The 15,387-nt window shown below is 42.7% G+C and overlaps 1 protein-coding gene across 1 annotated transcript; it reads right to left on the bottom strand.

Annotated features, from left to right (window-relative positions):
• Positions 1 to 7,349: 7,349 nt before the first annotated feature.
• Positions 7,350 to 7,892, bottom strand: LOC120709886. The gene has a single exon (XM_039995520.1). It carries the CDS (start codon positions 7,890 to 7,892, stop codon positions 7,350 to 7,352), a length of 543 nt encoding a protein of 180 aa, XP_039851454.1.
• Between the last annotated feature and the right edge of the window lie 7,495 nt (positions 7,893 to 15,387).

Genomic DNA, 15,387 nt, shown 5'->3' on the forward strand with positions numbered 1-15,387 from the left:
AGGCAAAATGAATGGATAACTCTCATGCATATTTTTAAAGAAACAAATAGGTCTGTTTAAGCTGCAAAATCTGTCATAGGAGGCAAATATGAATTAGAACCTCCAAGCACCATGCTGGGTTCCTTGATAAGGGAATCATAGAGAAAGTTCTAATGCAAAAAAAAAATCAATTGAGCATTTCAGCACCATTGCGTACTCATGATACATGAACATCATGACCTGAAATGTTTGGAAAATACAGTAGGCATGCACAAGGAAAATGATATCAGGATTGATCTGAATTTTTTTGTGAATACCAGTTTATTGCGATTGTGTGAATAGTACATTTAACCTGAAAAAGCCAACACCCAAAGGAAACATTTTCACTATAATGGGAGATTAGGATCTAGTGGAAATGAAAGGGAATCTAGGTGAAAGACAACTCTGATGTATGTAGAAGAGGAAATCAAAAGGACATTTTAATGTTGAAAATTCTTAACATTCTCATCAAAATTGATTGATGTTCTCTGAAACATAGCACATGTATACATTACATCCTAAATTAGTTTCCAAGTACTACTCGGCTACTACTCTAAAAAATTCTACCTTTTTATTAAGCATCTTAACTTGTAGGCATTTCGTCAAGCAGCTGGTAGGCACCATATATGTCAGCCGCTTCTATTGCTGGGAGCGCTGGCTGAAACACTCAGTTGCTAGAGGAAGCAAGGGTATCGAGGAGCTGCATAGCGTTGGCGCTACCAGCTTGCCGGCCCGTAGCCGTAGGTGGATGCAGGGTTGTCGGGGACGGCCTGACAGCGAAGGGAAGGCTAGCGACGTGGTGCTGCGGAGTCCGGGGCCGTGACGGTGGTGACGAATTCGGTGGCAGCTGCTCGTCGAGCGGCGGGGCTGTGCGTCCCTCGTGCGGCCTGAGCGGCGGCGGCGGCAGCTGTCGTGGCTGCTCACCGGTGTGGGCGTGACCAGCTCTCCGGTGTGAGAAACGGCCGGCGTCGATGTGCAACTTGAAATGCGCAGGCGGGGGCGAGGGAGCGGGCAGAGAAGCTGCGGCCCGTGAAGGTTCGCGAAGGATCGGTCACGTTTAATCGGGTGGGAGAATTCAAACCGACCCGTATTGGACGGACCAGATTGCATGAGCGCTCGATCCAACGGCTAGTGGGTTAACGGGCGACGTGGCCCTATCGAGCGCCCGCCGTTTGATCCAGGAATCGTATATAGAGATTCTATCTTCTTTTATATGGCTTCTTCAAATACTTAATTTATAAATATTAACATGGACCTTCCAACAATTGTAAATGGTTAATTCAAAACTTTCTAAAAGCTATGCAATAGTTTTTAGCACATGTTCAATATTTCATGTTCAAATGCTGAAATTGTAAACTTTAAAAATGTTGAAATGATAGATTCAAAATGTTAATTGACTTTTTCAACCATTAACATTTTGAAACGCTTGGCTCAAAATTTTGTTCATGCTGGGTCAACATTTTGAAATATTGTTTCAACTTTTTTTTATTGTTCACCTAAATGGCCGTTTAGCCAGTTTAAACAACGTTTAAACACTACACAGTGGTACACTGTTTCCATTTAATTGGTTGTTTTGACCGTTTAAACGGCCGTTTTCCCGTTTAAACACTTGTTTTGCCCGAATAATAGGCTAAACAGTAGGTGACTGACTGTTTACCGTTTAACGTTTAACGTTTAGGATAACACTACTTTTTTTCTAAAAGTTGTTGATTAAATGCTTTGATATAATTGATTTTAATATATATATGTGTGCATTTTGGAACCTATTTTTCTTGAGTTTATTTATTATAAGCAGCACAATGCATCAAACAGTTCTAAAAGCCATGTATGAATTGAGAGAAAAAATATATAATTTAGTTCTCCCGTTCTATCAAAATACTCCCCTACTATGCTGTCTAGTCACGATTCGCTACGTGTCCCTGCTTTCCTGTCCACCTGCACTATACAAGCGTGGATGCGTTGGTGGAGGGATTCATTTCAATCGGACGGTCCACAGATAATTTCATATGTTGGAAGATATGCAGATTAATTTCTTCGGAATGATATACAGGATTAGTGACTTCCGCGTGACAGGAGCATCGCACGTCGGGAGGCTTGTCGGCGCCTACCAACGTCAACAGCGATGACGTCTGTAGACATCAATTTAGGGTGGTAATATTTCATAAACCACGAATAAATCCACAAACGCACGGAATACCGCTGTAGCATTTTACCCGGGATTATACCGGGTGTCATTTATATTTCCGCAGGAAAGACGGTGAGTGAGAAGATATATATATTAGTTGGTAAACTCTATCTGATTGGATATTCTCATGCATAAATAGAGATAAAATAATAACATGATAGGAGGTAGTGTGACACACACACAAACTACCTTTTTGGATAAATAAAAGATAAAAGAAAGATAAAAGATGCTTTAGGCCGGGAGCAAGGTAAAAGTCAGAGCTCGAGTCAGCTGTGCTAGGCTAGCTATATCTACACTTTATGTTAGCTCGTCAGATATTAAACTACACAAAAGGGAGATCGCTATCCAAGTAACGGGAGGAGCCCGTATACTCCGGTGACTTTATGTACCTCCTACCCCTCATACCGAACGTGGAGGATTACCCAGGCTCGGACAGGGATGTCACCACCTGCCAGCTAACTCTACAAACTGTGGGTATAATTGACATCCAGCAACACTTAACTAATCTAGACACCATGTCTACACTAGTAAGGGATACTCTAGTGTCCCGCGCGGAGCCGCTACCCTCCGGATAGACAGACATCACACTAGAGCAATCATACGAATACTGGAACAGTTGATAGAGTTCTAAGAACAAAAGACTAACCATCTCCAGCACATGGCGATCATACAATACAAGCATAGAATGATAACGCAACTATATCAAGAAGCATATATCCAATAACTCAGAACATACTTCAAGCAGATATCGGTAACCATAGTCTAATTCTATTACAAACGACCGAATACTACAAGAGAGAGCTAGAGATGAACCCATAGCAAAACTCTTGAGCAACTCCGGTGACTCGCTGACTCCTAGACTTCTCCTAAACTCCACTAAGCCTAAAGACTATGCAAGAAATGCAAGAGAGGAGAGATGTGAGGTGTGTGTTCTAATCTCTACCCCCTTTGTATTTATAGCAGGGAGGCACAGGGTGAAGCCATCACAACCAAAGTAGGGGACCAATGGGGAGACGCCATGTGCCCTGGTTGAGGCGGTGGGGCCCACGGGCTAGGTCGGCCGACCAAGTAGGTCGGTCGGCCTGCCCGGGCCACCAACCGCACCCAACTTCTTCTGGCAGGCTGTCTTGGACCTCCTTGTTTGATCCACGTTGGGGTTGGCCTGTCTTGACTTGTTTGAATTGGGTTCTTGCATCACTTTTGGTCCATCTGAGCCTGAATCGGTGCCCTGATAATTTCTGTGATTTTATATCGGGCCAAAGTGTCCTTGTAACCTGCATATTAGCTTGAAAACACGACTTGCATATTCTAAGAGGTAAAGTGTGGTTTAGGGACTTTATTGGATAAGGATGCGTGTAAAAAATGCAAACTCTCATGATTTTCTGATCAAGTTGACGCCTGGAAATGATCGTTAGTGAGCGTCAACAATACCCCCCAAGCTGTCCTTTGCTCATCCCGAGCAAAGTAGGACAAATTAGGTTGTTGATCAGAAAATCACTTTGACTCGTACCTTATCTGTCATGTCATAGTCTGAAGCAAAGAGATTCATCTATAAGTCTAAATAAGTCGGTTAGCATACTTTTGCTCAATTACCTTACTCCTTCATGGGGCTTTTTAGTTATCTCCTTGTCTTGGGCTGTTAAGAGTTAGAATAGTGCATAGAGTAGTACTTACTTGTTCATAGATCCGCAATCCATCTGGAGGTACTTTTTGAGAGATTTTTGAAAACATGGCAAAACTCCCAGAATAACTCTCTCGAGGCACTCATCTTGTATTTTCTTACCAGGGCAGTATCTGCCTTTGATCCTTCCTACTACTACAAGCCTTTATGGAGCTCAAGGTAGGATAAGATAGGGCACACTTGTATTCTGTATATTGTAAAGCCAAAGAGAGGATCCATGGAGAAACAAGTCATGTAATCTCGATCAAAAGGTCCAAGTGTATGAGTGGATGGATGGATGGATGGATATGGCTTACATCTTGAGATAATAGTTTTTCTCTCTTGAATCATCCCTGTCTTTTTTTTTAAGACATGGTTACCCTTTTTCTTTCTCTTTTTTTTGGCCATGCTTCTTTAGCATTCCATCTTTTCTTTTTTTGGGGCAACCATAATCTGGCTTTATTTTATTTCAGAGATGTTCTACGAGAGAGATCACCAAGACATGAAACATTTATTAATGTGGAGTGAATGGATGGTGGTTGTAAGGATCGATGGACCAAGAGGGGGTGAATTGGGCATTTTCAAATTTCTAAAACAAAGTAAAGCAACCTTAACCTATGCAATACTAGTAAGGCTCAATTCACCAACCGGCTAGCTAAGCAAACTACACAAGCTTATGAAGATACAACTAGATAAGAAACAAAGTAAGGTAGAGCTAAGCTATGATCTCTAAGGTCAAGCACATGAATAATTCCATGAAAGTAAGTGCTTGAAACTAAAGAGTGGGCAAGAGACAACCGGATTTTTCCCGTGGTGTCGATGTGTTGGCATACACCCTTAATCCACGTTGTGACACTCACTAAGAGTCTTGTCACCTCCCAAGTCACCGAGACGAGGGCGCTCACTAAGAGTCACCGAGACGAGGGGGCTCACTAAGAGTCTCCGTTCACCATCCCGGCGTGATGGAACTCAAGCCACGTACAACCTTCTTCGGGCTCCCACAATCGTTGGCAAGCTCCGGAAGAAACACCTTCAATCACCAAGATCGCCTAGGTGCTGCCAATCACCAAGAGTAACAAGTTAGGGTCTTCACTTGAGCAAGAACCGATCACCAAGGACGGATGCACACAAGCTTCTCTCTACTCAAGTCCTTAGTCTTGCTTCTTGAATGATTGAATGAACAAATATGTGAATGGTGAAGCTCAAGTTGGCTCTCAACAATATATGAGTGTATGAATGTTGCCTGGTGTCAAGAGAGTGCAAAATGACCCATTGGAGGGGTATATATAGGCAGCTCACACGAATAGAGCCGTTGGAGAAAAGCTGCCAGAAAACTGCGTAGCGCCGGTTAATCCGACGATCCTCCAATAGCCAGCGTCGGTTTAACCGATGAATGTAAACTGCCCATTCTGAAAACTAGCCGTTACAACTTGGGCAGATTAACCGACGTATCATCGGTTTAACCGGTGAGTGTAGTTGTCCACTGATCAACTGAAAAACCAAGTCTCTGGACAACTGCACCGACGTTAACTCAAATCCATCGTCGGTTTAACCGGTGAGTACAACTTCTGAAATCCCTGGAAAAACCATCTCACTGGTCAATTGCACCGACGTCTCATTTCAAATAGCGTCGGTTTAACCGGTGTATTGAACTTGAAATGCCCTGAAAAAACCAACTCTGGACTAATGCACAGACGTTAATTCAAACAACATCGGTTTAACTGGTGTATAGAACCTGTCCAGACTTCTGCTGACTGCGTTTAACCGACGTATAGAAAAGTGGAAGCGTCGGTTAAACCGGTGTATAGACTTTTTCTGATTTTGCCTTTTCTGATTTGAGTCTTGAGTGAAATCCAAATATTCTTGAGATATAAGTTGAAAAACACTTATTTGAACTTCTAGGAACCTGAGTGACCATAGTGTACATCCATTTTCAAATGACCATGTCCATGCTCAAGTTACTTGACCTTAACCTCTCTTAATAGTGCGATCACTACAAAACTATAAAACCTATACTAACCTAAGTGTCCTTCTCAACCTTACGACACTTAGGACTAGAAAGATCCTTAGTCTTGTTATGTATTTGAGTTGAATACCGAGATCGCCTTTTTGAATAACGAAAATGAGGGGCCTCTTTTGACATATGACCAAATGAGCGATAATGATCTATTGAGCTACACAAACTCATTAGTCACAATAATGGTTGTCATTAATCACCGAAACATACCTTGAGGGCCTAGATGCTTACAGTGGTGCCAATTCCTAGTGTAGAAAGATAGCAAATGGATGGAACGTGTACGTGCTTATAATCGAGAAAGTGTGAAGAGTATCTCACTAGGATCACACAATTTGACAAAACTCAACAGAACATCAAGCGGCATATGAGTAAAGGTTTTTCATGAAATATGACATATGGCTCTGGTAGGACATTACATATCACTGGGGAACTTGCCTTTTTATTTTATTTTTTGAAAACAACTCCAGACTTCAAGCATCGCTAGAACAAACTTGCACAACCTTATTTACCATATCTGAACTCACAACAACTTAGACTTGGATCAATCATATGCAACCTACGGAACTTTCAGATTCATTGGCAAGATATTTGTATAACCAACGAATTTAAACTTAAGAGAACTCTTATTTTCAAACTAGACACAACAGACATGATAGAAGCAAAGCAAAACTCATCCTTTCAACTTATCAAAAGGAGTTAAAATATTCTTACCGCGCATCATGAAAAAAAAAGAAATAAAGTAGTAAATTTTTATTTTGATTTTGAAAGTTTTTATCAAATTTTATTGAAAGCAAATAAAGGGATACAATTGACTTAGGGGAGGAAACCTCCCCTAAGCTAGCTCTTGGTTTAGGGTCCGAAAAGCAGGACCTTTCTCCATACCTGATTAGGTTGAGGTCGTTTCGTTCGTACCTGGAGAAGTAGTAGCGGTCGATGACGTCTTGTTCTTCTTGCGCCTCACCTTCTTGGTCTTCTTTGGTGGCATAGGCGGCGCATGAACAGGATCCTCGGGCGTAGTAACTTTTGATTTACCCTTCTTCTTAGACCTTTTTGAGCTCGTTGGATCTTCTTTGATAAGTGTCTTCATAAAAGGTATAAAACTATTCTTCTGCGAGGGTGTGACTTCGACTTCTCTGATTTTCTGAGGATTTGGTCTAAATTTGACTCGGATCATCAAGCATTGCTCTCTCTTGGGTTGGAAGTCAAATTTCTCATCTTTACCGTTGATATGGAGTCGGATTTCTCCTGCCCCAACATCAATATGTGCATCTGCTGTATTGAGGAACGGCCATCCTAGAATGAGAGTAGTCTCCTTCTAATTATCCATATCAAGTACCACAAAAGTCGACTGGGACGAAATAGTCCAATACTCTCACCGGGACATCCTCAGTGATTCCTTCTGGGTGCCGTACTGAGGAGTCAGCCAATTACAACTGCATAGGTGTTGGTGTCAACTCTGTGTAATTGAGTTAGTCGAAGACCACCTTCGGCATCACACTAACACTAGCTCCCAAATCACATAAAGCTTTGTCGAAGTTCTGTGCCCCTATTGAACATCTGATAGTTGGGAATCCTGGATCCTTCTTCTTTTCGGGCAATTGTTGAAATATAGCTGCACTGCATACCTCAGTGAGCTTGATTACTTCAGTAGTTGGCAGTGGTTGCTTGTTGTTAATTATGTCCTTGATGTAACGAGCATAGGTCGGAACCTTCATCGCATCCATCAAGGGCACATTGATGTTCACCTGCTGTATCATCTTAACAAAGCGGCTGAACTGCTCATCTGTACTTGGCTCCTTTGCCCTCATAGGGAACGACAATACTTGAGTATCATAGAATTCATACGGATCCGTCTTCCCTTCATGAACCTTCTCGGGTTTCTCCTCCCGAGGTGGTTCTTCTGCCACTAGGCTTGCTTTCTTCCTGTTAATATGCTTAGGATAATGCGGATCTTGAGTAGTTTTACCTCCTCGTGTGGTTATCGCCTTAACGTTCTCCAGAGCAAGGGGCATGGTAGCAGCCACTTGAGTTAGTTGAGTCTCAATCATCTTGTTGAAACTCAATTGGTTCTTGATGGCAGTGGAGAATCCATCCATCTTGGCATGGATAGTCTCCATAGATTTGTCTATAGCGGCCAACTTTTTTTGAAGGAACTCATTGATCTTCGCTTGGCTGTAGACAAGATCTCTCAAGGTAGGCTGGTTAGGACCGAAAGAATTCGAATTCCCATTACCTCCTTGGTAGTATGGGCGTGGTTGATTCCACCCCTGACCTCCTTGTGGACGAAATCCATTGCTGCCATTGAGGAATAGAGCTTCTTCTTGGGTTTCTGGGCAATTGTCGCCCGAATGTCCAACATTCCCGCAGACCTCGCACGTCATGCGAGTTTCCAAGGCTTGAAGTATTTGCATTTGAGCCTTATCTTGGGAATAATCCTCAAATTTCTTGAGGAGAAGATCAATTTTCATAGCGAGCATGTCGGCCTCCTTGACGGAGTGCATACCTCACTGGCGCGGTTGGAGGCGATCATCGCTCCAACCTTAGTTGGAAACTATCTTCTTGATCAATGATGTAGCTCTTTCAATGGTTATCGAGAAGAAAGTTCTACCCGCAACGACATCCACATGATCACGGGATGACTATGTCAACCCGTTGTAGAAGTTCTGTAGAATGAGCCAACTATCCATTCCATGGTGCGGACACGCCAGAATGTACTCCTGAAGCCTCTCCCAAGCTTCTGGAATTGACTCATTTGATGCATGCTGGAAGTTCGAAATCCGACCATGAAGAGCATTGGTTTTGCCCGTCGGGAAGAACTTCGAGAGGAACACCTTGGCACATTTGTCCCAAGTATCCACAGCAACCTTGTTAGCATAAAACCACTGTTTCGCTCTCTCTAAAAGAGAGAACGGAAATAGACAGAGCCGGATTGCATCTTGCGATACACCCTTGACAACAAAAGTACTGCAGAGCTCCAGGAACTGCTGGAGATGAGCACAGGCATCCTCATTGGCCTTGCCACAAAAAGGGCTGGCCTGCACCATCGTAATGAGATCCGTCTTGATCTCAAAATTTTCTCCTCCGGTGTTAACCTCGGGCCCGGTGGGGACCTGGTTAGCATACGGAGCAGAGTAATCATGGAGTGTCTTCTGGACCATAGCTCTAGGAGCTGACGACGATGCGATGACTGGATCGACTGCCGAGAGTGAGATCTGAGGAGGTACGATACGAGCTCGCGTCCTCCTCAAAAGTGACTCTGGATCGGAATGAAAGTGACTCCTAGACTTTTCCTAAACTCCACTAAGCCTAAAGACTATGCAAGGAATGCAAGAGAGGAGAGATGTGAGGTGTGTGGTGTGTGTTCTAATCTCTACCCCTTTGTATTTATAGAAGAGAGCCACGGGGTGAAGCCATCACAACCGACGTAGGGGACCAATGGGGAGACGCCACGTGCCCTGGTTGAGGCAGCGGGGCCCACGGGCCAGGTCGACCAACCAGATAGGTTGGTCGGCCTGCCCGGGCCACCAACCGCCCCCAACTTCTTCTGGCAGGCTGTCTTGGGCCTCCGTGTCTGATCCACGTTGGGGTTGGCCTGTCTTGACTTGTTTGAATTGGGTTCTTGCATCACTTTTGGTCCATCTGAGCCTGAATCGGTGCCCTGATAATTTCTGTGATTTTATATCGGGCCAAAGTGTGCTTGTAACCTGCATATTAGCTTGAAAACACGACTTGCATATTCTAAGAGGTAAAGTGTGGTTTAGGGACTTTATTGGATAAGGATGCGTGTAAGAAATGCAAACTCTCATGATTTTCTGATCAAGTTGACACCTGGAAATGATCATTAGTGAGCGTCAACAAGGTCCATGAGAAGCTCACAATCGCGTCAAGAGGCAGGTGGCAGGCTACCAGGTGTGCTTCGCTACCATTTTTATTTACTCATTAGTTTTAGTAAAGATCCTATGGCTAGCACATTTAAAATATTAAATGAATTTAGTCCACATTATCAATATAATATTAATCATCTATTAAAATTTGATGCAATATTTTGGATAAAGTAGTTCAACATTTTATTTAAATGTTAAAACATTATATTTAAAATGTTGAACCTGTATACTAAAAATATTGAAATAGTATGGTACAAATATTTTTCATAAATAAAAAAGTAAAATATAAACATGTTGAATAATTTTTTGTTATATTTATTCTGAACAAGATAGTGGTTAAAATAAATCGTGAACACATTCACGGTTTGAAAGAAAACTATGTTTTAAGATCACAAAAATCAATCTAAAGCACTAACTGCCTAGCCAATCTCGTCGTGGCACCTGCCCTTGTATTGTTGAAGCATCCCACCTCCTTTCTCATCTAATGAACTCATGCACTCATTTTGACGCAGCACGAATCTCAAAATGTAAGTTTTATGATAAACTATCTTCTGGAAGATGTAAAACCTCCCCTCCCTTTAAACATAAAGGGATACAACTATTTGAGAACATCCAATTAATCAAGCACATATCAATTGTTACTTTTTATCTTTTTCAAACCTTGGCTCTCCCAACCCCATACATGCTATTCTTCCTTCGTCTCAACTGTGTTTGAGGGCATTTCAGGTAGCCTGCCAATCTAGAACAACCCAAGGTGCACTTGCCCCACGGGTCCCTCCTAAAAAGTGTTCGTTGGATCTTCGTAAGGTGTCCTGATGAAACCGGCCTAACTAGGTCTGATTGGTTTTCACAAAGGCACTACAAGGCGCCCCACCCCCCTTGTGTTGCATGTTCAGTGCTGGCGTCGCATGTTTTCGTATGGACACACAACACTATATAGACAAAATATTAACTAGACAACAAACAATCTCATCCACAACTCAAATGGAGCCAAGCCCAGGGACCCCGAACAAATAGTGTGCAAGCTGTGTAAGGACTAGGTGCTAAATATAATGTATGCCCTTTGGCTATGGTTTTGCATTCTCACTCTGTAGGGTCGAGATGGCGGACTAGAGGGGGGGTGAATAGTCCTTTCTAAAACTAATTGCGCCGGCTAACCGAAACTTATGCGGAATTGAAACTATTCGCTTAGCTAAGACTTCACCCCTCTAACTATGACTCTGAGGCACCTCCAAAAAGATCCTACACAAAGCAAATGGAGTGCCAAGCTAGTAAGAGCTCTCCTAACAATTCTAATGCCAAGTCACACAAGCCTAAGCACTAGTACTTCACAAACCGGGGGAGCTCCTACACAATTCTAATGAGCAAAAGCACAAAACCAAACCTAAGCTCACTAGATGCTCAAGGACAGGGATACACAATCTAAATCCAAGAGCTCAACTTGCTTAGCTACACAATCTAAGCAAGAGCAACTAATTAAACTACACAAGCTAACTAGTTACTCTAGGATCTCTACTTCTAGCTACACAAGCAAGAAAATGATTAGCAAGCTACACAAGCTAACTAATCACTAGAGAGCAACTACACAAGCACAAGATATATATGAAAGTAAATACAAGGCTTGTGATTTGAAGAATACAAACCACCGAGAAGAGTAGACAAAATTGACACGGTGATTTTTATCCCGAGGTTCACTTGGTTGCCACCAAGCTAATCCCCGTTGAGACAAGCTCCAAGGTTGCCGCCGATCCTCTTGCTAGTAGTGACTCTCAAGTCACACTCTCCCACGTGGAGTGCTCACACCGAGCTCTAGCACATGATACGGCCGAACCACTTGTTGCTCTTCACATCTCGCTCAACTAGAATTGCTCTTCGCGGCTCCCGCGGGGTGAGCACAATACCCCTCACAATCTCTTCTCCGGAGCACCGCACAATCTTCTTGCGGGCTTCAACGGAGCCTCTTGCCACCAAGCCGTCTAGGAGGTGGCAATCTCCAAGAGTAATAAGCACACCGGCTTGCAACACGATCACCTAGTGCCACTTGATGCAATCTCTCAAAGCAATCGCACTAGAATCGCTCTCTCACTCGATCGGATGATTACTATCAAGTTAGAGTGAGTAGAGGGCTCTCAAGCACTCTCACACATGGATACCAAGTCCCTAAGGTGCTCAGCAACCTCAAATGGCCGGCCACACCCTCTATTTATAGAGGGAGGCCCCAAACTAGCCGTTACACTCAAATCCCGTGAAAAACAGAGTTTTCGCGGACTGTCCGCCTCACAGAGACCGGACCGTCCGCCATTCAAAACCAACGGCTAGAACTGCAATGATTATGTGTCAGAGTCGACCGTTAGAGCCCCGGGCAGACTGTCCGCACCCCTGGGGCGGACCGTCCGCGGTTCAAAACTTCGAACCAACCGATTTGCACACGTCTCTGACTAAATCTGGAAGTGACCGGCGGACTGTCCGCTCCCCAGGGGCGGACCGTCCGCTCCCCAGGGGCGGACCGTCCGCCGTTCAAAAAGTTAGCACACACAGAAACCGCAGTGTTTCTATCCCAGAAATTTTAGTAGGAGGCGGACCGTCCGCCCCCAAGGGCCGGACCGTCCGCATTACAATTTGGACACCCAAGACAGAACTACCAAGTTTCTGCGCCCGTTTCAGCTTTTAAAGGCGGACCGTCCACCCCCATGGACCGAACGGTCCGCAGTTTATTTTGGACCACCAATAGAGCCAAAAACGGTTCTGTTTGAGCACATCTGAGATAACGGCGGACCGTCTGTCCCCCAGGAGCGGACCGTCCGCAGGTCTATTTCCAGCAGAAATGTACCTCGGTAAAACGGCCATAACTCTTAGCTCCAATGTCCAAATTTGGTGATCTTGGACTCTATGGAAAGCTTATTCAGAGGGCTACACAACCCAACTGAATATTTGATCCAAAACACAATGGATCAAAGCAGTATTTCACTCCAAGAGCCAATCTAATCTCCGAAGAACACCGAAAAGCCTTTCTTGCTTCCCCAAGTTGATAAACATCAACTCCAACTCTTTCTCCTTTGCAAATGTGCCAACAACACCATGTGAACAACACCATGTGCATGTGTGTTAGCATTTCACAAACATTTTCAAAGGATTTTCACTTGATCTCACCACGCCACTCGATCCTAGCAACATCGCAATGTTAGATCGCTCAAGTGGCACTAGATGACCGATATGCAAACAAGTTTGCCCCTCTTGATAGTACAACCATCTATCATAAATCCGGTCATGCACTTCTCTACACAACCTTTGACCGGTGAAATGAAATGCCCTACAAGTCATACCTTTGCCTTGCGCATTCCATTACATCTTCCCAAATATTGATGCCACACAAGCACCAAACTCCATCAAGCCTTTTGATCATCATCATGAGTCAACACTTGGCTTGATCTTTCTTTAATTGATATGATCCACTCTATATCATCACATGACCTCTTTGGTCCATCGATCTTGACCTTGCTCGCTCTTCACCGTTGCCTCGGTCCATCGGCGCCAAATCTTGCCCAAGCTTCACCGCCTCGCGGTCCCTCGCTTCAAAGCCTTGACTTGCCCTTCTCCATTGCAACCGGTCCATCAAGCCAAGACTTGTCTTGATCTTCCCCACTTTGTTCACATAACTCCATGTCATGTCTCATATGCAATGAGCTCCTCGATCACACTATATGAGCATAGCTTCAACCCTTGGCCATTTCTCCTCCATGGCACCTGTTGCTCATACTAGTGTCTTTGTGTGGACTAATCTCCTGTGTATCTCAATATAAACACTTATTAGTCCACCTAAGTTGTCACTCAATTACCAAAACCAAACAAGGGCCTTTCACACTCCTATTTCTTTTCTTTTTAAGAAAAACTATATCAACCATTTAGATTGCATGAATTTTGTTGCAAATGATAGTATTGCACATAAAGTTTGAGACGTTGCAAAGGGACTTAAAATGAGGGAGGGAGAGAGGGAGGAGAAAAATCAGACAAGAATCATAAACATACTACTGGAACTTGAAAGGAAAATCAAGAAACTACTCCAAGCTAATAACTTGTCCCCTATCAGTAGAGTGACAACATCGTGATGGGATTTTAGAACTGACGGTGAAGGCCTCTGTTGGAGTAGTGGTTAGCTGTGGCTATAGAAAGAGCAGGAGTTCCAAATTTGAGAGCACCCAAAAAACTTAAGCATAACCTTGTAGTATGTGAGAAAAGTACTTGAAAGGTATCAGTGGGGGTATGTGATCTACTCCAATGATCAACCTAGAAGGCTATCATGTTGCCAATTTGCCATCACCTAAAATTATCTCTATTTTGCTTTTTTTTCTTAAATCAAGTTATCCATTTTGGCAAGGTTTGTTTGTTTATATTCTTTAAAGAGAAACAAAATATATGATCTCTACCAAATGTCCCTGCTATAAAGAATAATTGGACGCTTCAAATGCAATCAAACTTCGGCCAAAAGTGAACAAAATATCATATAATACATTAAATCGAGGCAACCTAGAGTGGGATTTTGGTGTTTGAAAAATGCCATCACAAAATGCCTTTAAACTGTAGATTATAATTCATCTTTTCCCATCGAAAATAGCCATAAGAGCACTTTAGAAAGCAAAAAACATTGAAAATATCAACATAGCATATGTTTATGTTCTTCCTCCACTGCCTATCTTAATTAGCTCTTAATGAAATCCAAACATAAGCTAATGTGAAGAAACATTTCATCATGTCTTCAGAAATTAATACATGCTTGAAACAAGATTAATTACATGATGACCAAATATGAAACTGAAATAAATTGATGCTAGCGGGATGCTATATCTTTGTTTTTCTATTTATAGAGAAGAGCATCTTAGAAAAACATCAACAATAGTCTCGTGATGTAAATGTAAATACGGGAAGAAATATACTTGCATATAGAAATTTGACCCCGGTATAGGGAAATGCACCTGCATACAGGAGAGAAGGTCAACGTATTATGGTGCTTTTGACATTTCAATAGCACTAGCGACTGTTTAAGTACAATAATAATGTCATTTGCAACTTAGAGAGGCATTTCAATGGTATCATCAAACTCAAGGTTTTCGTAACTGTATGTTCCCGTCGTAGATAATTATTTTCAATGCAGTAAATATAACAATAAGATATTTTCTATGGTTACTTGGGTATCTAACACTCACTTCCTTTTTCAAATATATGCCATTTAGGAATGCTATAAATTTAAACTAATTAGCTTGTCCTAAATGCGTACTACTTATTCATTTTAATCAAAGCCTTAGAACCAAAATCGTCACGATGTAATTGAATCCCACACATGACCAAGTTGTGCAAGGTGACGAATTGATGACGATGCCAGGATAGAATTTAAGGATCATTGGGTAGTTAAAAGCAATGGCAACAAGGAGCATCTCAACATCTATCAAAATCCCTGATAACGTTCGATTGAACTCTGCCAATAGTCATGCACTATCAATGTGTTGTGTCCATAATAAATGCAAATGCAGTTTTAGATTCAAAGGATCTATCTTCTCTCATCACGCTGTTGTACCCGACCATTTCGAGTCGAGCAAAGAAAAACACACTACAAGGAGGGAGTTTCGAA

This window comes from Panicum virgatum, chromosome 5K (assembly GCF_016808335.1).
Source record: "Panicum virgatum strain AP13 chromosome 5K, P.virgatum_v5, whole genome shotgun sequence".
NCBI lineage: Eukaryota > Viridiplantae > Streptophyta > Magnoliopsida > Poales > Poaceae > Panicum > Panicum virgatum.